At 42.6% G+C, this 20,451-nt stretch overlaps 2 protein-coding genes across 13 annotated transcripts in view; one reads left to right on the forward strand and one right to left on the reverse strand.

Moving 5' to 3' along the window:
• PGAM2 (phosphoglycerate mutase 2 (muscle)) overlaps positions 1–17,462 on the forward strand; it is a 26,615-nt gene extending 9,153 nt beyond the window's left edge. For 4 of the 8 annotated variants that reach the window (XM_012722977.1, XM_012722976.1, XM_012722980.1 and 1 more), the window contains 2 exons: positions 11,204–14,640; positions 14,790–16,522. In XM_012722977.1, coding sequence (XP_012578431.1) covers positions 14,227–14,640; positions 14,790–15,224 — 849 coding nt within the window. In that variant the 5' untranslated portion in view covers positions 11,204–14,226 and the 3' untranslated portion in view covers positions 15,225–16,522. Of the gene's footprint in view, positions 1–11,203; positions 14,641–14,789 lie in introns of all 8 variants that reach the window. The other 4 variants (XM_012722978.1, XM_012722979.1, XM_004679893.2 and 1 more) reach the window with 3 other exon arrangements.
• Positions 17,463–17,548: 86 nt separating this feature from the next.
• Positions 17,549–20,451, reverse strand: part of DBNL (drebrin-like) — a 12,169-nt gene continuing 9,266 nt past the window's right edge. For all 5 annotated transcript variants that reach the window (XM_012722972.1, XM_012722971.1, XM_012722974.1 and 2 more), the window contains 5 exons: positions 20,281–20,374; positions 19,573–19,668; positions 19,351–19,463; positions 18,929–19,022; positions 17,549–18,500 (listed from right to left, as the gene is read on the reverse strand). In XM_012722972.1, the coding sequence (XP_012578426.1) occupies positions 18,361–18,500; positions 18,929–19,022; positions 19,351–19,463; positions 19,573–19,668; positions 20,281–20,374 (537 nt within the window). In that variant the 3' untranslated portion in view covers positions 17,549–18,360. The remainder of the gene's footprint in view (positions 18,501–18,928; positions 19,023–19,350; positions 19,464–19,572; positions 19,669–20,280; positions 20,375–20,451) is intronic.

Genomic DNA, 20,451 nt, shown 5'->3' on the forward strand with positions numbered 1-20,451 from the left:
GATCAAAAATGGGGGGGTGGGGAAGAAAGTGCACGGGATTATGGTGATGGCACACGGGTGACTTGGTGATGTGAAACCCGTGGGGATTACAATTGAGATGGAAAAAAAATGTACAAAATGATGTAAAAATAAACTGTTGTAAATAAAATAACAAAAAAAAATGTTAGTGTCAGTTTAAGGTTAGGGGAAGATTAAGGCTAGGGAATAGGTATATGTTGTTGGGTTTCATTGGTGTTATAAATAGTTTATGATTATTATTTAGGCTTAGGTTTATTGTCAGGGTTAAGATTATGGGAATTAGGGTTCAAGGTTAGTGTATGTGTGAAATTTAGGATTTAGTATTAGTACTAAAGTAAGTATTAATATTATGGCTGAGGTTAGTTCCATATTAGTTTAGATTATAATTTAGGTTTAAGGTTAGAGTAGTTTTAGGTTTATTGGTAATCTTAAATATAGATTTGAAGTTAGGATTAGTTTTAGAGTTAGTAGTAATAGGGTACATGTTAGTTTAAGTATTGATCTTAAGGTTTGTGAAAGGTTAAAATAGTTTGTAGTTGGTGTTTGTTGAATTTAATATTAGGGATAAGGTTATATTTAGGTGTTAGTGTTATTTTCTATTTTGGGTTAAGTTTAGGTGTAGTGCTAGTGTTAGAGTTTAACTGAGGATTATGTTTAGGATAAAGTTTAGGTTTAGGTTCAAGTGTTAGTTTAGTGTTGGGGTTAGGGTTTGTGAGCATTCTATTTAGGGTTAAGGCTAGAGTAGGGAGTTAAAGTTGAGTAGGGATAGGTTTAGAACTTGAGTAGGTTTAGAGTTGAGTAGGGATAGGTTTAGAACTTAGGTTTTGGGTTAGGGTGAAGTCTTAGTGGTAATGTCAGTTTAGGGTTAGTATTGGGAATAGTGCTCAGAGGGGACTAGGGTTAGGTTTAGAAAAAGCTTTGCATATGTTTAGGGTTGGTTTAGGGTTAGTGATAAAGTATTGCTAATTGTTATATTTATGATAGGATTAACATTATATTTACATTAGTATTCAGTCTAGGCTTAGAGTCATTCTTAGTGTTCAGGTTATGAGTGTAGTGATAGGTTTAGAGTTGCTGTATCAATTTTAGGGTTAGGGCAAGGTGTTAGCATTAGTGTCAGTATATGTTTAGGATTACAGATAGTGTTATGATTCCTGTTAGGGTTAAGTTTAGGGTTAATTTATGGCTTGGGGTAGTTTATTTTTAGAATTAGGTTAGGATTAGTTAGGATTATGATTCAGGGGTTAGAGTTAAAGTTAGGGGCAGGGATGGAACTCGTGCCAAAGTGGCTTTAGCTTCTTAGTGCTGCATTAACTTGCTGTGCCACCAGGGAGGGCCAGAAGTAAGCTTAGTTTTAGGTTTTAGTTTAAGCTTAGGTTTAGATTAGTATTAATGATAGGTGTAGCTTAGTTGAAGTGTTAAAACTAACCTAAGTTAGTTTTAGGATGTCTTAAATTTAGGGTTGGAATTGGCATTAAGGTATGAGAATTTGAAGTAAGAACTGGATTAGGGCCTTCCCTGTGGCGCAGTGAGTTAAAGTTCAGCACTGTTGAAGCTGGCCATGACTGTTTGAGTGCGAGTTCCATCCCTACCTGGAGGTGATCCACATGGCACAGCACACCTCTCCTGTCTTGCCTGCTGCTCCCCTCAGCAGTGTACTTTGTCACTCTGCCTGTTCTTCACCCCACTCGGTCTCTGGTGAATCCTCTTACCACCCCTGCACTTCTGACCTGTACCCCAGTTCTGAATGTATAAATAAATAAATCTTTAAAAAAAGCAACAAAGATGATTTATTTTAAATAAACCTTTGTGGATAGATGTATTTCATTATAACTAATAATCTTTATCATGACCATGACCATGTATAGAAAATCAAAGACGGGCCCTTCCTGGTGGCTCAGTGGATTAGAGCGCAGCACTGTGAAGCTGGCCTGGGGCTGCTTCACCAGAGGTGATCTACATGGAGTAGCAGACCTCTCCTGCCTCTCCCACTGCTCCCCTCAACAGTGTACTTCTCAGTCTGTCTGTTGTGATTCCCTACTCTGTCTCTGGTGAATTCTCTCACTGCCCCTGCACTTCTGACCTGTACCCCAGTTCTGTTTGCATAAATAAGTCTTTTTAAAAAATCAAAGACAGAAGTTGATTTTTTTTTCCAAATAACTAAGTATCAATAGCCATATTCAGTTAAAACTAAGAATCTTCTCATAAAGTGGTAATAGAAAATGGACGGTATATGCTATAACTGTATGAATAGACACATTCCTATGAAACTAAAACTTTTAAGTAGTTGTATTTGAAGTAGATGTGCATTGTTTCAAGTAACCCTGAAAAATACTATTTTTCAGAAAGCCTAAAAATTGTTTTTGCCGTGTTTCATCAGTATGCTTTATAGTTATTTATATTCCACAGATAAGTAAACCATCCACTATCTGTCACTCACACTCATTTATTTCACTATGCTTAATCACCACATGGTCCATTTTGTCTCAGTATGTTACTATTTCATCTTATTTTTATTAGCCGAGTAGTATTTCTTTGAGTATATATCCCACAATTTCTTTATCCAGTCATCTGTCATTGGGCATTTATGTTGACACAATGACTTGACAATTGTGAATAGTGCTGCTATATATGAACAAAACAGTAGACAATTTTTTGTATTAGTATTTCTTAACATATGGGATTTTCACTTTTATATTTTACGTTTTCTCCATCATGATTTTCAAGAGACTGAAACAAACTGAATTCCCACCAAGAGTGAGTGTGTGTTCCTTTTTCTCCACATCCTCACCAACAATTGTTTCCTTTCTTTTTGATATAGACCACTTATTATTGATTTGCATTTCCCTTATAAAAAGTGATTTCAAACAATTACTTTATTTGCTATTGTCCATCTGAATATATTCCTTAAAAAGGTGTCTATTGAGGTCCTTTGCCTATCTTTTGTAGGTTTATTTATGCATATAGAACTGGGGTACAAGCCAGAGATGTGGGGGCTGAAAGGATTCACCAGAGACAGTAGGGAGCAGAACAGGCAGATTGACTGAAATACACTGCTGAGGGGAATAGAGGGTGGGTCAGGAGAGATCTGCCCTGCCATGTGGGTCACTCCCCTCACAGTACTATGCTTTAACCCATTGCACCACCAGGGAGTTGCCCCTTTGCCTATTTTTTAATTGGGTTGTCTTTGTGGTTGGATTGTACCAGACCTTTTTGTTTCTTGGAAATTATACTGAAAAACATATGTTGACTTATTTCAAACATCTAAGTAGAAAGTCTTATTCCAGTATTTCTAGAGTTCAATTAGAAATACTAATTAATGTGTCTGTTGTTTTTCTCTCTGTGGAAAGACAAAGCCCTCTAATTAATCGCACTAATCTTTTTACTGAGGAAAACTAAAAAAACAAAGCCATATATTGTTTTCTAATAACTCAGTATATAAAGCCATATTCCATAAAAATAAGAATCTTTTCTTAAAGTTTGTGGAAAAGTTAAGATATGTGTTTGTTTCTTTTTCTTTTTCCCACAGTTTTTCTCTTCATATATCTGTTGAAGGGCAGCTCAGCAGTATTCCTTTGAGTATATATATCTTCCTCATACATTTATGTTTTGGCTCTTAAGGTTGCTTCCATAGATTGGCTATTGGAAATAGTGCTGCAGTGAATATAGGAGTGCATATATCCCTTCAAATGAGTGGTTTTGTATTGTTTAGGAATGGAATTTCTGCATGATATATTAGAACCATTTTTTAATAAGTTGAGAAACCTCCATACTGTTTTCCACAGGAGTTGGACTGGTCTACATTCCCAGTAACAGTGTATATAGGAAACTTGTCACTTTGCGGAACAGATTTATTTTTAACAGATTTATTGTTTCAAATTTTTTTTAATGGAGTCTTTTAGGATTTTGTATGTATATTACATTGTCATCTGCAAATAGTGATCGCTTTACTCTAAGTGGACATCCATGTCTTATACCAGATGTTACTGTAGAAGTTTTTCACCATTTAGAATGATGCTAACTGTGCATTTGTCATATATTACTTCTATTGTGTTAAGTTCCATTTATCCCAAGTTTTTCAAAGGTTCCCATCATAAATGGATATTGAATTTTATCAAAAACTTTCTTAGCATCTATTGATACGATCATATAGTTTTAATCCTTCTTTTTGCTGATATACTGAAATATGCTTATTAATTTTCAGATTTTGAACCACCTTTGTGTCCTTGGTCTAAATCTAAACTGTGTATAATTCTTTTTAATTCATTGTTTTTTCTCTATTTCTTTTAATTTATTGATTTTCTCCCATTTCATTGAAGATTTTACGTCTGTGTTTACTAGGGAAATTCATCTGCATTTTTCTTTTATTCTGTTGTCTTTGTTTAGTTTTGGTGTTAGAGTAGTGTTAGATTATTTTTTCCTCCCTCATTTTTCTCCAGTAGTGGCTCCTCAGAGTTCAGCAACCTCCCTTTTACATGTGGTGCATGTAGAATGGATCGATCAGTTGTGAACAATGATTTGATTAGTACTAAAAGGTCCAATCAACCACAGACTTGAAAAACAGTCCAATCATTCTTGTAAGTTGGGCACCCTGAAAGTGGATAGAAGTTGAAGCTGGAGAAGCTGAGTAGACATTATTCCAGCCTCTGAAGAAAGAAGAGGAAAATTTCATTCCTGGCAGACATCAGACTACTCATAAGAAGCACTAAAGAAAGAAGCAGCAACCAGCAGCTAACCTCTGAGTAAGGAAAAGTCAAAGAACTTTGTCAAATGCTGAGATCTGGTCCTATATCGAATATAGCCTGAAGAGAACACCAGAGGTCCCAGGCCTGGTGTCTCAAAGAGCCTGGGACCTGTGTTGATGTCCAACTCACAAAGAGCTGTTAACATTTGGTTTGTCTGACACTGCCTTTGGGTGATCAGACCATCACTACTGGCCAGTGTGGTCCAGTGTTGTTGACAGGTAACCAGCACCCTGCTTACATCTCTACTTCTGCTGGACACTATCTAGGGTGAAACAGTTGGCCACTTGTGGCTACAGTAAGCTCTTTGCTTTTCTTGTTTAGAAAATAAACCCCATTATTGTTCCTGGAACCTGAAGTATCTTGCAATTATATGCAGCAGTGAGAAACCAGAAGTTTTTTAATTTGATGTAGTCCTCTATTGGACACTGTCATTTGATTGGCTATAAACCCCCTATTGTATTGCCCTTGGTATTGGCTTTGAGGTCTTTGGTTGCTTTCTTCTCTTGGGCAGACTCCTCACACTTTTTCAATATGTCATCAATATATACTCACCAAGTGAAGGGGTACTAAAATACATTAGAAATTACTATCACCTCTGAAAGTAAATATTAGAGAAAATATCCTTGTGGTAGGAAATTTCAATATTCCATCTTCATCAATAGATCAATAAGACAAAAAATAAGCAATAATATATATGCACTATGTACATATGGTACAGTTGTGCAAGCTCTTTGTAGATCTTTGATCTCAGTACCTTATCAGTTATGTGAAATGCAAATATTTTCTTCCAGTCAGTGAGGTGTCTCTTCACTTTGGTTATTGTTTCTTTTGCTTCACAGAAGTTTTTTAATTTGATGTAGACCAAGCTATTTATCTTTTCTTTCATTTTCTTTGCTTCTGGAGAGGAAGAGTCCTCAGAGGTATTTCTGAGATGAATATCCTGGAGTGTGTGTGTATATATATATATATAAAATGGTCTCAGGTTTAATAATCAAGTTTTCTCCTTTTTGAGTTAGGTTTTGTATATGGTATGAAATAGTAGCCTAATTTTCTTTTGCATATAGAAGGCTACTTTCCCAGCACCATTTATTGAAGAAATGTCCTTGTTCCAGTGCATATTTTTTGCCCCTTTGCATTAGATTAGTTGACCATATATATGTGGCTTTATTTCTGGGTTTTCAATTTGATACCATTGGTCTGTGTGTCTAAGTATCAGTACCATGCACTTTAATAATTAAGACTTTATGGTATTGTTTAAAGTCTGGATGTGTAATATCTCCATTCTCTTGACAATTTAATCAGAAGAGCTTTTGCTATTCCATATGATTTTCAGGAATATTTGTTCCATCTCTTTTTAAAAATATTTATTTATTACATTATTCTTCATATTATGCATTTTTCATCTTGGTTGTAGTCCCCATGAACTTACTACCATGAATTCACCCGTGTGGGCTTACCATAGTCCCGTGTGCACTTCCCACCCTAGTTTTGATCCTATTTCCCTCTTCAGCCCCATAAAATGTCTCTGGTTTATAGTTGTTCATTGTTTCTTTGCAGAATTCCATTGAGATTTTTTATTAGAATTGCATGGAATCTGTAAACTGCTTTTGGTAGGATGGTCATTTTGATAATGTTAGTTCTTCCATCAACAGGGTATGTCTTTCCATTTCTTAGTGTCATCTTCTACTTCCTATAACAATGTTTTATAATTTTCTTTATAGGTCTTTCACATCCTTTGTTAGGTTTATTCATAGCAATTTATTTTTTGGAACAAATGTAAATAACATCATTGTTTAAAATTAATATAATAGTTTATTTTTACATCATTTTGTGCCTTTTTCCATCTCAGTTGTAATCCCTGTGGGCGTCCAATCACCAAGTCACCTGTGTGCCATCACCATAGTCTAGTGCATTTCCCTCCCTCCACTGAATAACATCATTCTTAATGGTGAAAATCTGAAAGCATTCTCTTTAAGATCCAGATGTCCAGTCTCATGACTACCTTTCGCTGTACTACTGAAAGAACTAGTAAGAGCAATTAGTCAAAAGAAAGACAAGAAAGGAATCTAAATTGGGAAGTAGTAAAACTATCATTATATGCAGGTGATACAATAACATATATATGTATATATAAATAGAATCCTTAAAAAATCCATGGAAAAACTAATTAAAAAAATAAATCAGTTTAATAAAGTAACTGGTTACAAATCAACACAAAAAATCAATAACCTTCCTATATGCAAACATTCAATCTGAAGAGAAATAAATTTAAAAAATAGTGCCATCTATAATTGTATCACCAAAAATTAAGTACCTGGGAAAAAAATAACAAGGAGCAAAATTTTCCTATACAAGGAAAATTACAAAACATTATAAAAGGTATAGAGGAGATACAAATAAATGGAAATACATACCCTGTCATTGATTGGAAGAATCAATAGCATTATAATGACTATCCTACTAAAAGTGGTTTACAGATTAGTTCCAATAAAAATCTCAATGGCATTCTTCAAAGAACAAATATTCAATGGAACAAATATTGCTGAATATCATATATAACCACAAAAAAAGGCAACACACAAAACCCTCCGCTATACATAAAAACCAACTCAAAATAGGACTTGAATTTACATGTCAAACCATAAAAAATAATAGAAGAAAGACATAGGCAAAACACGATAGGACATACACCCCAGAACCATCTTTGAGGACTCATCTTCAGAAGCAAGGAACACAAGGAGTTATAAAAAAAATGGGACAACATCAAACTAGAAATTTATATACAACAAAAGAGATCAAATCTCAGTAACTGAAATCAAGAGACTGCCTACTGAACCGGAGAAAATATTCCCACACCATACAACTGACAAGGGACTAATATCAAAGATTTACAAGAGCTTACACAACTCAACAAAAACAAAGCAAGCAACCTGTAGTCTAAATGTGGGCAGAAGAGTGTCCAGGCACATGAAAAAAAGTTAAAAATCAGTGGTTATCAAGGAAATCAAAATTAGAATAACACTTGACTCCAGTGAGAATGGCACATATTACAAAAACTGGCAACAAAAATGCTGGCAAAAATGTGAAGTAAAAGGAAACTTCTTACACTGCCGGTGGGAATACCAACTGGCTCAACCACTATGGAAAGCGATGTGGAAGACCCTCACAATACTCATAATACACATTATCATCAGTTATTCCATCCCTCGTAATTTACCCAAAGAACATAAAAACACTACTTCAAAGGAAACCTGCACCCTTATATTTATTGCACAACTGTTTACAATAATTTAGATACTGAAAAAACCCAAATCTCCCAAAATAGATGAATGTTTTGGGTGATGAATGTCATCAAAATCGATGAATGGAATACTACTCAACAATTAAAAAAAAGAAATTTACTCAAGTCATTTTCAGCAACATTAATGGAGCTGGAAGGGATTTCCTCAGTGAAGTAAGCCAGAAAGAAAAAGGAAGATATCTGATGGCTTCAGGTATAGGTGGAAAAGAGGAAAATAGAATAAAGGGTCAGGAAAAAGACAAAACTTGTAAGTTGACCATAGGTTTGATTCATACAACATGGGAAGGGAAGGGGGAGTGGTCTAAAGAGGGAAAAGAAGAGCAAGGGACTATGATAATGGTTCACGGATACTATGGTAGTTGGAGAACAATAGGGAATACAACTGTGGAGGAAAAATCAAATATTGTATAAAAATGAATAATTATATAAGAAAATAAACCTTAAAATAATAAAAAATACTAAAGGACAAAATTCTTTAAAGCCAGAAAATCAAGCATTAACAAACTAGTTCACAAAAGTAATTTTGTCAATCCAAAATTTAAAGAGTAAATCCAAAATTCAGATAGCAAAATAATATCACCTTGTAGTAGGGAGAAATCCAAAATTTAAAGAGTAAATCCAAAATTCAGATAGTAAAATAATATCACCTCTTGTAGTAGGGAGAAATATCAGGGGCATGAGAGTGAAAGAATTCATGACACTGAGTGAAGAACAGAGAAAGATTTCTTGAAATACCCTGCAAGGGAGCATGTTGCATCAGGCAATACCACGCTGATAGAGACACAAGTCATGGAGCAAGATGGTGTTGAAGAGTAAGATCCTGGCCTTTTAATGATAAACCAGTCATACAGCATTAGTCATATGAGGAAGCAGAAAAAGAGAGGGAGAAGCAGAGGAAGGGTGGAACTGTATTTCTCATGACAGCTTGGTATGTAGATCAAGCCCTGACTTCCCAGTCAGAATTTCAATCAAATCAATAAGGCATTCCACTGATCAGCTTCTGGGGTCCTTTGTTATACGTCAACAGCCCCCTGGCATTCCTGGTCATACCTTTTGATGCATCAGTCCTCAGCTCCCAAGCGTTCCCAGTCATACTTCGTGATGCATATCCTTCTCAGGATGATCTAGCTGTATACTCTTAATTGATGTTAAAGGTACCTCGTAGGGCTGGGCTCCTATGACCAGGCAGTTCTAACTTTGCTTTAGGAATACAGAACCATAGGTAATAAAATGGAGGCTGGATAAGCCGCCTAGGATTAGCAGACCCACAGGAGCAGGGGATGAGATGGTTGAAATCTGTATGTGAAGGATTTGGGGTTCCCTTATATATATATAAAACCTGTTTCTATATATAACCTGTTTTGGTGGACTTATCATGAATGGGAAAAATGGTTTGGGCCATTTATTTGCTGGGATGTATGGTCTTGGGCATTGACCTTTGACAGGCTCTGCTTTTGCATTCATGGTCAAAATGATCAGTCTTAAGCCTGGTTTTGATAGCAACTGAAGAACATAATAAGTGCCATGTTCTTAAAGCTGCCATTCCAGGGGAAGCTTTTACTCCCCCTGGATGGAACCTGCATTCTTGTGCATTACTGTATAGATAAGGTGTAGGGGGCCATTCACCCGTGGCCAAAAGCCAACCTCACCATATTTAGGAAACCATGTAAAGCTCAGCCAAATCAATCACTAGCTACCCCTTTGTCCCGAGGCCTGCACGCCAAAAAGGGATTATATAATCTGCTCTTCCCTTTGTTCTGGGCCCTTTCTACCACCCAGGTGCCTCTGGTGTGCGGTTGGGCCCAAGTTTGAGCTTGCATAAAGTTTCCTCTTGTGTTTACAGCGATGTGGCTGGCTTTTGGGGGGGGGGGGGTAGAGCATCCCATTCTGGCATAACAGCGGCCTTATCAATTCCCTTTATAAATTCAAGTCTTCCAAACTTTCCTACTGAGTAAGTGTGGGGCTTAATTTTTAACCTCATTAAATGATACTGAACACTTCTCTCCTCAGTGCCCAATAAACTGATATTCTGTAGCTGACTTGGTAAGACTTTGTACCTTTTTAGCCAGCTCTTGTCAGTAATACATGGTATCTTTCTATGGCAGCTTTCAGAAGCAAGGAATGTCCAGATTGTAAAGTTTCTTCTGGCTGGCTCACTAAATTGTTGGGGCACAAGAGAAGTCATTCTGTACTGCTTCTGGGTTCTTCCTGGGCTGGACACATTTTCAAAGGAAATTTAGCAAAGGAAAAACAATCAATTCAATAACACATTCTCCAATGAGGGTAAATTCTAAAGAATAATGGAGAGGGTCAGAGATACTTGTCCTGTGTTTGCAGGACAGAGAGGAGGCAACATCACATGATAGACAAGGGAGAACCTCATCCTTACTTGAAAGTATAGGTGTATTTCTTAGAAACATGTTCACTGATAAAAGTAAAACTGAGTTAGACACCCCCCCTTGCTGTTTTTATTTATTTATTTTAAAGATTTATTTATTTATGCATACAGAACTGGGGGTACAGGCCAGAGGTGCAGGGGTGGTGAGAGGATTCACCAGAGACAGAGTGGGAAGCAGAACAGGCAGAGTGACAAAGTATACTACTGAGGGAAGCAGCAGGCAAGACAGGAGAGGTCTGCCTTGCAGTGTGGATCACTCCCCTGGGCTAGGGATCGAACTGACAATGAAGCAGCTGCTGCTAGCTTGTGGCTATGTCCTAACCCATTGTGCCACCACTGAGGTCCCAATTGTGATTTTTAATAAGAAAGGGACAAGAGTTTAGGATATAGTGATCTTTTGTTCCATGAGGGAAGGGCAAAGAATTTAGACAAAAATAGAGTTCCTGCTAGATTTCAGGGCCCCCACTACTCTCAAAGTAAAACAATCACATTCTTTAAGTAATAGCAATAGATATCCCAAGGCTTACTAGATTGACTTCTATTTCTCACACCAAGGTGATAAGAGGCCTGCCCTGGGCATCTTAGGAAAAACCTATCTGACACTTTTGGGGGGATAATACAGTAACTGGGCTCTCAGATAAGCATTTGCAGATTTGCCTCATTTGACAAATTTATGATGGAATTGGTTTTCCCAGAGCTCTTAATTGACTGCAGATCTACTTTTTCCTCTTTTCCTTGCAGTTTCTCTTCTCTTGACAGGCTTAGGTTCAAGGAAAAGGGACCCAAACAAATGCAAATCATGAGAAAGCTTGCTGGAGCCTCCCGGTGCTGTGCTGCCCCCTTTCCACATTGTCCTTAAAATGGGAACATTTGGTTTCTCTTTGTGTAAGTAAAGGCTGGTGCCCACCTATCAGTCCCAGCAGTAACACAGCATTGACTTTTACACCCTCCCCTTTGCAGACCCTCTCCCACCTCGCCCTTTTCTTTAGCATTGTATAAATATACCTGTAACCTGCCAAAGAGCAGGACAGTTATCTTTCAGACATGAATCTGCTGCCCTCCTTATGTGTCAACAAATAAAGCCACTTTCCTTTTCCTCAAACTCTGTTTCCTTTTATTGGCTGAGGGAAACTGAGACAGGTGTTCATTAACAGGGACTGGTCCCACAATTTCCTTATAACCCCTGCCCCAGTAACCCCAGTAACCCCAAAACCTGAATGCAGAAGTCCTGGGCTGAGACCCAACTCTAAATTGCCTCCCAGCCCCAACATCAGACTATCTCTGGGTTATGTTAAGCTGGGCATGGACTTAACAAGCATTTCCTCTGACTCTGTAGGCACCTTCTGATTCTGAATCTTTCTCTTTATTCTTAGTGATTGCTTCAGATGGTGGGGGTGATCTGATTTGAAGGCAGAAAAGGTCAGTGAAAGTGGCAGACATGCACAAGAACTCACCAAAGGGGCCAAGAGAGAAAGAACCCCTGATCCTGTCTGGCTCAGGCAATTAGGCCTTGTTTCCTTGGTTGTCCTGATATAAGAACAATGAGAAACAACCTCTGAGCAGTGGATGTCACCCATAGTTGAAGGACACCACCCATGCCTACGCTGTGCCTGTCCTCACCTGACCACCAAATATGGCCATGAGCCCAGTCCATCCCACCCATTGTTCTTTTCCCTTGGCTACTCTTCCGTCCCACCTGGCTCCCCCACCTGATCGCGACCCGGCCAATGGGCACACGACACACCACCCCTGATGCCCCTGTTGTACATATAAGCTCAGCTCTGGGATAAAATTTGGCTTCCTGGTGAACAGACTCACGGCGTCCGTCCCTCCTTTCCGCCTTTTCCTTTCAATAGTCAACTCTGGTAGAAGATGCTTTCTAAATTCCACCTCCAAAAAGCAACTTGATGATATACATGTCACTGGGCAAGGGATCTAAAAACTATCACTAGATCGGAAACTTTCACTGGTTCTGGGTATGTCCATTTTACATCACAAAAGCAAACCAAAGGGCCTTTGGTGCAGCAAAAAAGAAAAAAACAACAATTTATTTTACCTACTGGTGCAGGAGGAGAGGGAGAAAGTCCAATTACTAAAGTATGAGATGTGGCTACAGCTACAGGAGCCAGCAAGATGTGGCAGAGGTCTGCCACCCTGTGAGTTACTGAAGGACTGCTTCCCCAACAACTCCATCTAAAGAGTGAGCCTAGAAGCACTGCTCTCTATCAGAGTTTCCCATAACTTGGCCACTCAGCTTTACCCCTCTCCAGAAGCTATCTCATTAAGACCTCAAGGACAGAGCTTAGAGCAAGGCACTGGGTAGGCATCCTCCCCAGATATCAGGGGGCAGGGTTCTGATCCTGGTCTACATAAGGATACTCCAATAGAAGGCTCACCCTCTGAGCAGGAATTGATGGGAAAAAGGGGAAGGAGTTGAAGCTCTTAAACTGCTGGTGATGAGGGGTGTCTGTGGAGAAAGCCCTAGCTTGCCAAGTACAACTTCAGCTTGGACTTGTCTCTGATTAGTAGAATATCTGGAGTAGGACAGAAAGCATGCAGCCATGTGTTGGCCTATAAATACTCTTACTCTCCCTTCCCTCACTCCTTATATAAATAAATTCTGCTATTGCTGTATGTATCGTTTAAGTTGTGACCAGCAGTCCAAAGTGCACAGGAGAGGACCCCACTACTTGAGTCTGCCCCTGTTCCCCAGGGCTTGATCCATTTCACTGGAAACCCAGTCCCACCTTGGCCTTATTGACTTGCCCACAGTGCTGCCCAGTGTCCTCTCCTATAAGGTTACACCATTCTTCCCAGACTACAGCCCCTACTTGTTCCCCTTACTCAGGGTCCCACATTAACTTTCCCTATCTTCTGTTCCTTGAGGAACAGAACTTGTAGAGATGAAATTGAACTTCTATCATTAGATCCACGCTCCCACAGACCTATGGGCATTGTTAGGGCAGAGGACCTTTCAGCACAAGGAGAACTGCAAAGGGGAGTGGTATGGTCAGGACTACTAAGGAATCCCCCCAAAAAGTAAATAGCTGAGTCTTGGCAGCTCACACATGTGCATAGAGCAGATACATGCCTGCATGCACACAAAAAAAACACATGTGCATAAAGCAGATACATGCCTACATGCACACACAAAAAAAACACAGGCAAGCATGCACAGACAGAAAAGTATGCATAACACAGTTTGTAGACTTGTGTGGGTAAACATACAAACCCACATGAACTCCTTGGTTCTCCCTTGAACATCTGACCAATTTCCCTACTGAAATATTTGCCCCCAGTTGTGCCAAAGTATTCAGAAGAAAATGGTCAGGATTGTTTTTATGCCTCTGCCTTGATTGTGGACCCACAGAGGAGCGTAAGGGGCAAGAAACCCAGACCTAAGGGAAAGTCTCGCTCTGGATATCCTTTCTGTTCCTGCTAGTCCCCACCTATTGCACTGGCTAGAGGCCTAGACTTCTACTTTTGAAGTCCAAACCTGCAGCACCATGCTGCCCTACCCCATCTTGGCTCTGGAAGTGTGGGACTGGTTGTTGGCTTGGTGTGTCTATTTTAAATTCAGCTCTTAACCCTGCCCTCCCCCACAATCCTGGTTACTGGCCACCTGCATAGGCCAGTCAGGCCTGGAATGCTGACTGGCAGTTGACTCGGGTGGGGGTTGGGGACAAACTGTTATAAAGCTAGGGACACTGGAGAAGCAGCTGTCCTGTCTGGAAGTCCTGTCAGTCCCTACAGTCTATACCACTATGTCCACCTACCGCCTCGTGATGGTTCGTCACGGCGAGAGCACCTGGAACCAGGAGAACCGCTTCTGTGGCTGGTTTGATGCAGAACTGAGCGAGAAGGGGGTGGAGGAGGCCAAGCGGGGAGCCAAGGCCATCAAGGACGCCAAGATGGAGTTTGACATCTGCTATACATCGGTGCTGAAGCGGGCCATCCGCACTCTCTGGACCATCCTGGACGGCACGGACCAGATGTGGCTGCCGGTGGTCCGTACTTGGCGGCTTAACGAGCGGCACTACGGGGGCCTCACCGGCCTCAACAAGGCAGAGACGGCCGCGAAGCACGGGGAGAAGCAGGTGAAAATCTGGAGGCGTTCTTTTGATATCCCTCCACCTCCCATGGATGAGACACACCCCTACTACAACTCCATCAGCAAGGTGGGCTGCACGCGCACACGAGGTGGTGGGGGCGAACGGGATGGGGGTGGGGAAGCCCTCAGGCAGGAGAGGAGGGGTGGCTCAAGGGAGGTGGGGGGAGGGGTAGCGCCTTGGTCTGCTGCGGGAACAAGAGTGTGAATGCTCCCCAGGAACGTCGATATGCAAATCTGAAACCAGAGGAACTGCCCACTTGCGAGAGCCTCAAGGACACCATTGCCCGGGCCCTTCCCTTCTGGAATAAGGAGATCGCTCCCCAGATCAAGGCTGGCAAGAGAGTGCTTATTGCAGCCCACGGGAACAGCCTTCGGGGTATTGTCAAGCACCTGGAAGGTGAGGCCCACCCTCCAGAGGGATGTGGGGGTGGTAATCCGACCCTTACACCAATTGACCCCAAGTTCTCACTTCAGCAAAATGTCAGGTTGGGCCAGCTTGATGACTCAACTACCAGGGTGAGACTTTTAAACTGTGAATGGAAACTAGTAGGATTGAGAAAAACCTTCCTAAAAAAATACCCAAAGCCAGTGCTTAGAAAAAAAAAACCAGAAGTTTTGTTCCTGTGTTTGTATAGGAAGACTAAAATATGAGTCTTCATGAAGGCAGTAGATGAAATCTGACACCGCTGAATACAAGTCCTAGGACTGATGGCCCAGCTTTCCATAAGTAATCCGTGGTTGAGTTGGGAATAACTCAGAAAGTGGGTGACAACTTGCCCAGGACACCCAATCTGAAAAAGGGTGGATTGTGCGACCAAAGTTAAATGACTTTGGGGCCCTGGGTTCCATGGGTTCCTCCTGGAAACACCTGTGGAGGTGATGCCCCCTACAAGACCCCACCTCACACTCACTCTGGCCAAAGTTAAGACCAAAGGATGCAGTGTATGGAACTACACTAGAGATCTCAGACTGTGTTACCACTAAAAAGTCAGAAAGGGGTTCCCTTGAGAATGATAGGCTCCATTTCTTTACTACCTTTGAATACTATTTAAGACAGCTCCACGGGCTGTGAGGATTTCCACAGATCAGGACAGTAAAATAATAGTATCTTAACAGCTGTCAAGCTTGTTGGGATCACAGAAGGCAGGTAATGAAAGGCGCCAATCCTGTTTCTGGGTGTCAGGTAGCAGCTGGTCACAGGTGAGGCTCTGCCCTCTCCAGGATGCCAGGCCCACTGGCAGACACTTAATACTTGGCACTGAGCCCAAGAGATAAACCATCTTCTGCTCTTCCCTTCTGGGGGCTTCCTACAGCCCATGCCTAAATCCATTCTGAAAGGGATGCACTCAGGTGAATGTTATTTGGGTCTCTGACAACCCAGAAAATGCTTTAAGTTCTCACTGCATGGAGTGGGTGGGGGCGATGTGAACACCAAAGGTCAAGTTACTATTTCAGGCCGGGACTACAGAGGCCAGTAGGGTCTGGTTTCCATAGGGAAATACCCTTTCCACCTGGAAAACCTTCAGTTCATCTCTGCTGGGTCAGCAGACTGTCCTGTCACTGTCCCTCCTCCAGTTTCCTTAGCAGCACCCCCTGCACTGCTCAGGATGTCCAAAATTTAGAACTCTAGACCAGTCAGGATTCATGCAAGGCTGAATAGAAGGCAGATGATACTGCCCTAAACCATATTCACTCAGGGCAGGGGCAAAGTTCTTGGTTACTACCAGCTTTTCTAGGCCATTCCGTCTGACTCAGTTCTGCCCTGACCTTCTCTAGCCTTGCTTTTGTAGCCTTGCTATGTGGTATAAGTGGCTTGCTTGGCCAACAGACTACAGGGATTAAGCATACTATTCACTCTGGTCCAGGGATGTCGGACCAAGCCATCATGGAGCTGAACCTACCCACGGGGATCCCCATCGTGTATGAACTGGACAAACAGCTGAAGCCTACCAAGCCAATGCGGTTCCTGGGTGATGAGGAGACAGTAAGAAAGGCTATGGAGGCGGTGGCTGCACAGGGCAAGGCCAAGTGAAGGGTGGGCTCTGATGAATAAAGATGTATCTGGCACATGAGCTAAAAGATACCTACCCTCTACACCCCAGCCCCTACACAGGGATGGCTTCACAGGCTTTAGCCCTGCAATCCTACAAACACTGCCTTAGAAGGGCTTGCCAATCCCACCTGCATTAGGCTTACAGAGAGGCAGGAGACTGGTTGTCATCCCTGGTCATTAGAGGGCTCCTAACAAGCTTTTATGAGCTTAAGAGCCACTTGCTAACTTGGTAACCTTTAAAATCTGGTTACTGGGGTGACTTGAACCTAAACATTCCTGCAGTCAGCAAGGACTGTGACCAGGATACTATTTCATTGCATTCCCTTCAGATGGCCTGTCCTCTGTTTTCCCTCCAGACCCCAATGTGTCCCCTTGTCTCGAGGCAGACAAACCCACAACTGGCCTCAAAGCTGGCAACAATGGACTCATAAGATCTCTAAGCAGTTGGGCTGGGCCCTGCTGTCTTCCTGGGGGGTGGGGAGAAACAGGATTTGCTAAGGCCTGCCAGTTAGAGGGGCAGACTGGATGGGCCACTTGCCACAGGAAGGGAGACATACTAGGCTTAAATATCACTTAGGACCAGCAGTTCCTTGGCACAGCCTTCATCCCAGATTGTGTCCTCTAGCACCACCCAGGGTACAATAGATGTTAGGTGAGGCCAGTGCCTCATTCCACCCACATGTACATGTGCACACATGGTCTGTCCCACATGGGTGTAGGCTCTGTAAAGCAGGGAACAAAGCAACACTTCCCCCAACCCCTAGAACTGAAATGCTGGAGGCTGACTTCAGTTCATTTTAACATTTATGCTTATTCTAGGTATCTGATAGCAGAGGTTTGAAGGTGTGTGCACATCCACGTGCGCGCACACAGACACACACACACACACACACACACACAGAACAGAACAGACACCCAGAAAGAGGTTTCCACATTAGGGCATTAGAACAGAGCAGAGTTGGGGCCTGTATGAGGTAATTCTTGCTTCAAACACACACTCAGATAGATTGGGACAGAAAATGGGGATGAGAGCAGGTGTGGGCTACTTGTTACTTTTCCTGAACTACAACTGGTTGAGAAACACACGGTGGACAAAAGTGAACCACATGGAAGAACACCTGTCTGTTTTATGTTTTCACTTCCTTCATACATTTAGATGGGGGGTTGGTAGGTAGTCCTTGCCTCCAGTGCTCAGTCAGAGAAATGGAGAGCACAGAACCAAAATAACCACCTTTGGTCATAAATGCTAAATTCACTGGGTCACTAAAAAGTTGTTGCCATTATCCACTGGAAGTCAACAAGAAAGGGGGAAAAAGGTAAATAACGAAAGGGGCCTGCACTGTGGACAGAAGTTTATAGATGACCCTCTTACTACTCCCAGAAGGGCAGTGCCGTCTTCTTTGGGTAGAGCAGAGGTCAGGAATGGACTGGTCATGGTGGGACTTGGTTCAATGTCTTCTGTTGGGGTCAAAGGCCAGACTAGCTGAGGGGGTCTGAGAAGCTGTGGGAAGCATGTTTGGTAATCACAAGGTTATAGCTGCATTCAGGGTGACAGAGGTTGAGCCACCTAAGCCCAAAGGAGCCTGTGTCCTCATACTCATCAGGGGACTCCATTCCTGGAAGAGTGCCATACACACATCCCTACAACTTTTCCACCACCTTTCCAGCAATAAGAAAAATCATGTATGGGCAAGGAAGGGATGGATGACCCTCAGTCTTCGGCAGCAGTGATCTTCACTCAATGAGCTCCACATAGTTGGCAGGAAACATGCCAAAGTGGCCATCTGGCCCGTAGCCACGCCACCAGCCTTCATCAATCACCTCGATGCCTGTGATGAGGTTCTCAGGGTCGAAGGAGATCTCTGTCTCATCAGCTGTTGGGAACCCAGATGAGAGGGTGTTGGGGCTCTGGATCCCAGCCCCGACTGTGTCCTGACAGTTGAAATGGTCATTCCTGAGGACACACCTTCCTATAGGGTCTCACTCTGGGTCTTCTGCTCTTGCAAAAGGCTGGAGTATAGCAGGTCTACAAATGAGCCTGCTCCCTGAGACCTCCAACCAGAGTGGGCACTGGTGTCCATGTCTTACCCACTCACCTCCAGAATAAGACTACCAACTATTATTTCATGTCAGTGGACATCAGATAGCTGTCCAGAGTGTGTGAGGTGGCCTGGACTGGTCATATCTGCACTCTCCTTTCTCACCCTCCTGTCCAAAGCCCCTTAACGGTCTCCACAAAGTAGAAATCTGTCTTCTAGTCTGGGGCACTTTGGTCTGAGGGGGCCAGGAAGTAATACATTACCTGCCTGGTAGTCGTACAGGGCACGGGCACAGAGCCCTTTCCCACTCAGCTCCAGGTAGTGGTCAATGTGCTCAGAACTAGCATCCTGCTGAACCTGTCCATGAATGGGAAAGAAGAGAAGTCTGGGGTCCTGGTTATCCCAGACCAGGGCCTTCCTACTGCCATGCACAAGGTCAGACTTGAGAGAACACAGCACCTAGAAAGCAGGAGCTGCTTCTGTCCCTCTCTGCCTGCTGGGTGGCACCCCCACCTCAGCATGCTGGCTAGGCAACTCAGAGCACATGGTTATTTCCAAATGAAAAGTGACAATCAAGATGTAGTGAGCCACAGAAAAGGAAAGTATCCCATGGTCCATAAGGACAAGGAGAGTGAACTGGACACATGGCCCCTTCACAGTCCTGCCCCTGCTGCAAGGAACCCACCAATGGGGGCTCTTCGTAGAAGGTCTCCTGCTCCAGAGGCTCCTCATACACAGCTTCCTCTCCTGCCTGTACTGGACATGGAGAGGCTCTGGGTATAGGCTCTTCTTGGAGATCTGCAAGGGAGGATTAAGCCCACTCTGACCCTGGGAAAATAAGAAAACATCCCCATTTCCCATCCATACATAACTACTCCTCCCCATTCCCTACTGCCAAATGCCTTGCCTGTCCTGGGCCTCAAGATGGTATGAGTTGGATCTCTGCCAAGAGAGGTCTCTGGCTGGGTAAGCTGCTTCTGCAAGAACGGGCTCTTCAGTTTGCCTGCAAACCGAAGATAAACAACATAGATGGCATCACACAGCTGGAAAAAGGTAAGAACAAAGTAGTCTCTACCTTTTTTACAACCTGCACTGACCAGTGAGTAAGCCTGTCCTGGATAGTGAACATCACACAGTGAATGAGAACACAAAGCAGCTGCAGAAGTAGCACCTGGTGTGTAAACTCCCCACCCTGACACAAGCGTGTGTGCGTACACACACGAGTGGACTCTACATAGCTCCTTAGGAGCCACGTACAGGTTGGTGAGCCAGCTGACAAGTGCAGTCTTGCGTTCTTTTAAAGCTCGAGAGGTGACTGATACAAATCCAAGACCCAGCTAATAAGCCTCATGTGTGAGCTTTACCAAGGATTTATGGGATCAGGGCTGGGAGGTGTCCACTGTAGAGCTATATTTCTTGCCCTATCCCACCAGGGCAAGGAGACATGAGGCACCCCCTCCCAGAAACGGCCTTCAAGGGCACACGATCTTCTTACTCATTCATCCCTGTTACTTTCTGACATAATTGTTACTAGCCTCAGGGACCTCTGAACTGAGATTCCAGACTCCCCCTCACCCTGACCTGTCTTACAGTTCTGCCCGGAGGAATGTCTCACCTGGCTGGGGGTTAGAGATAGATGTAGTGGACATGGCCCTCTCCTTCTGCTTGAAAATATCCCGAGGGTGTGCTGGCTGCTGACAGACAGGCTCCTAGGGGAGCACACATTGACCCAGCAATGAGAAAACCCACGAGCCCACCAGTCTGCTGGGCTCCCCATAGCGCGCGC

This window comes from Condylura cristata, unplaced genomic scaffold (assembly GCF_000260355.1).
Source record: "Condylura cristata isolate star-nosed mole 26May11 unplaced genomic scaffold, ConCri1.0 scaffold00009, whole genome shotgun sequence".
NCBI classification, from domain to species: domain Eukaryota; kingdom Metazoa; phylum Chordata; class Mammalia; order Eulipotyphla; family Talpidae; genus Condylura; species Condylura cristata.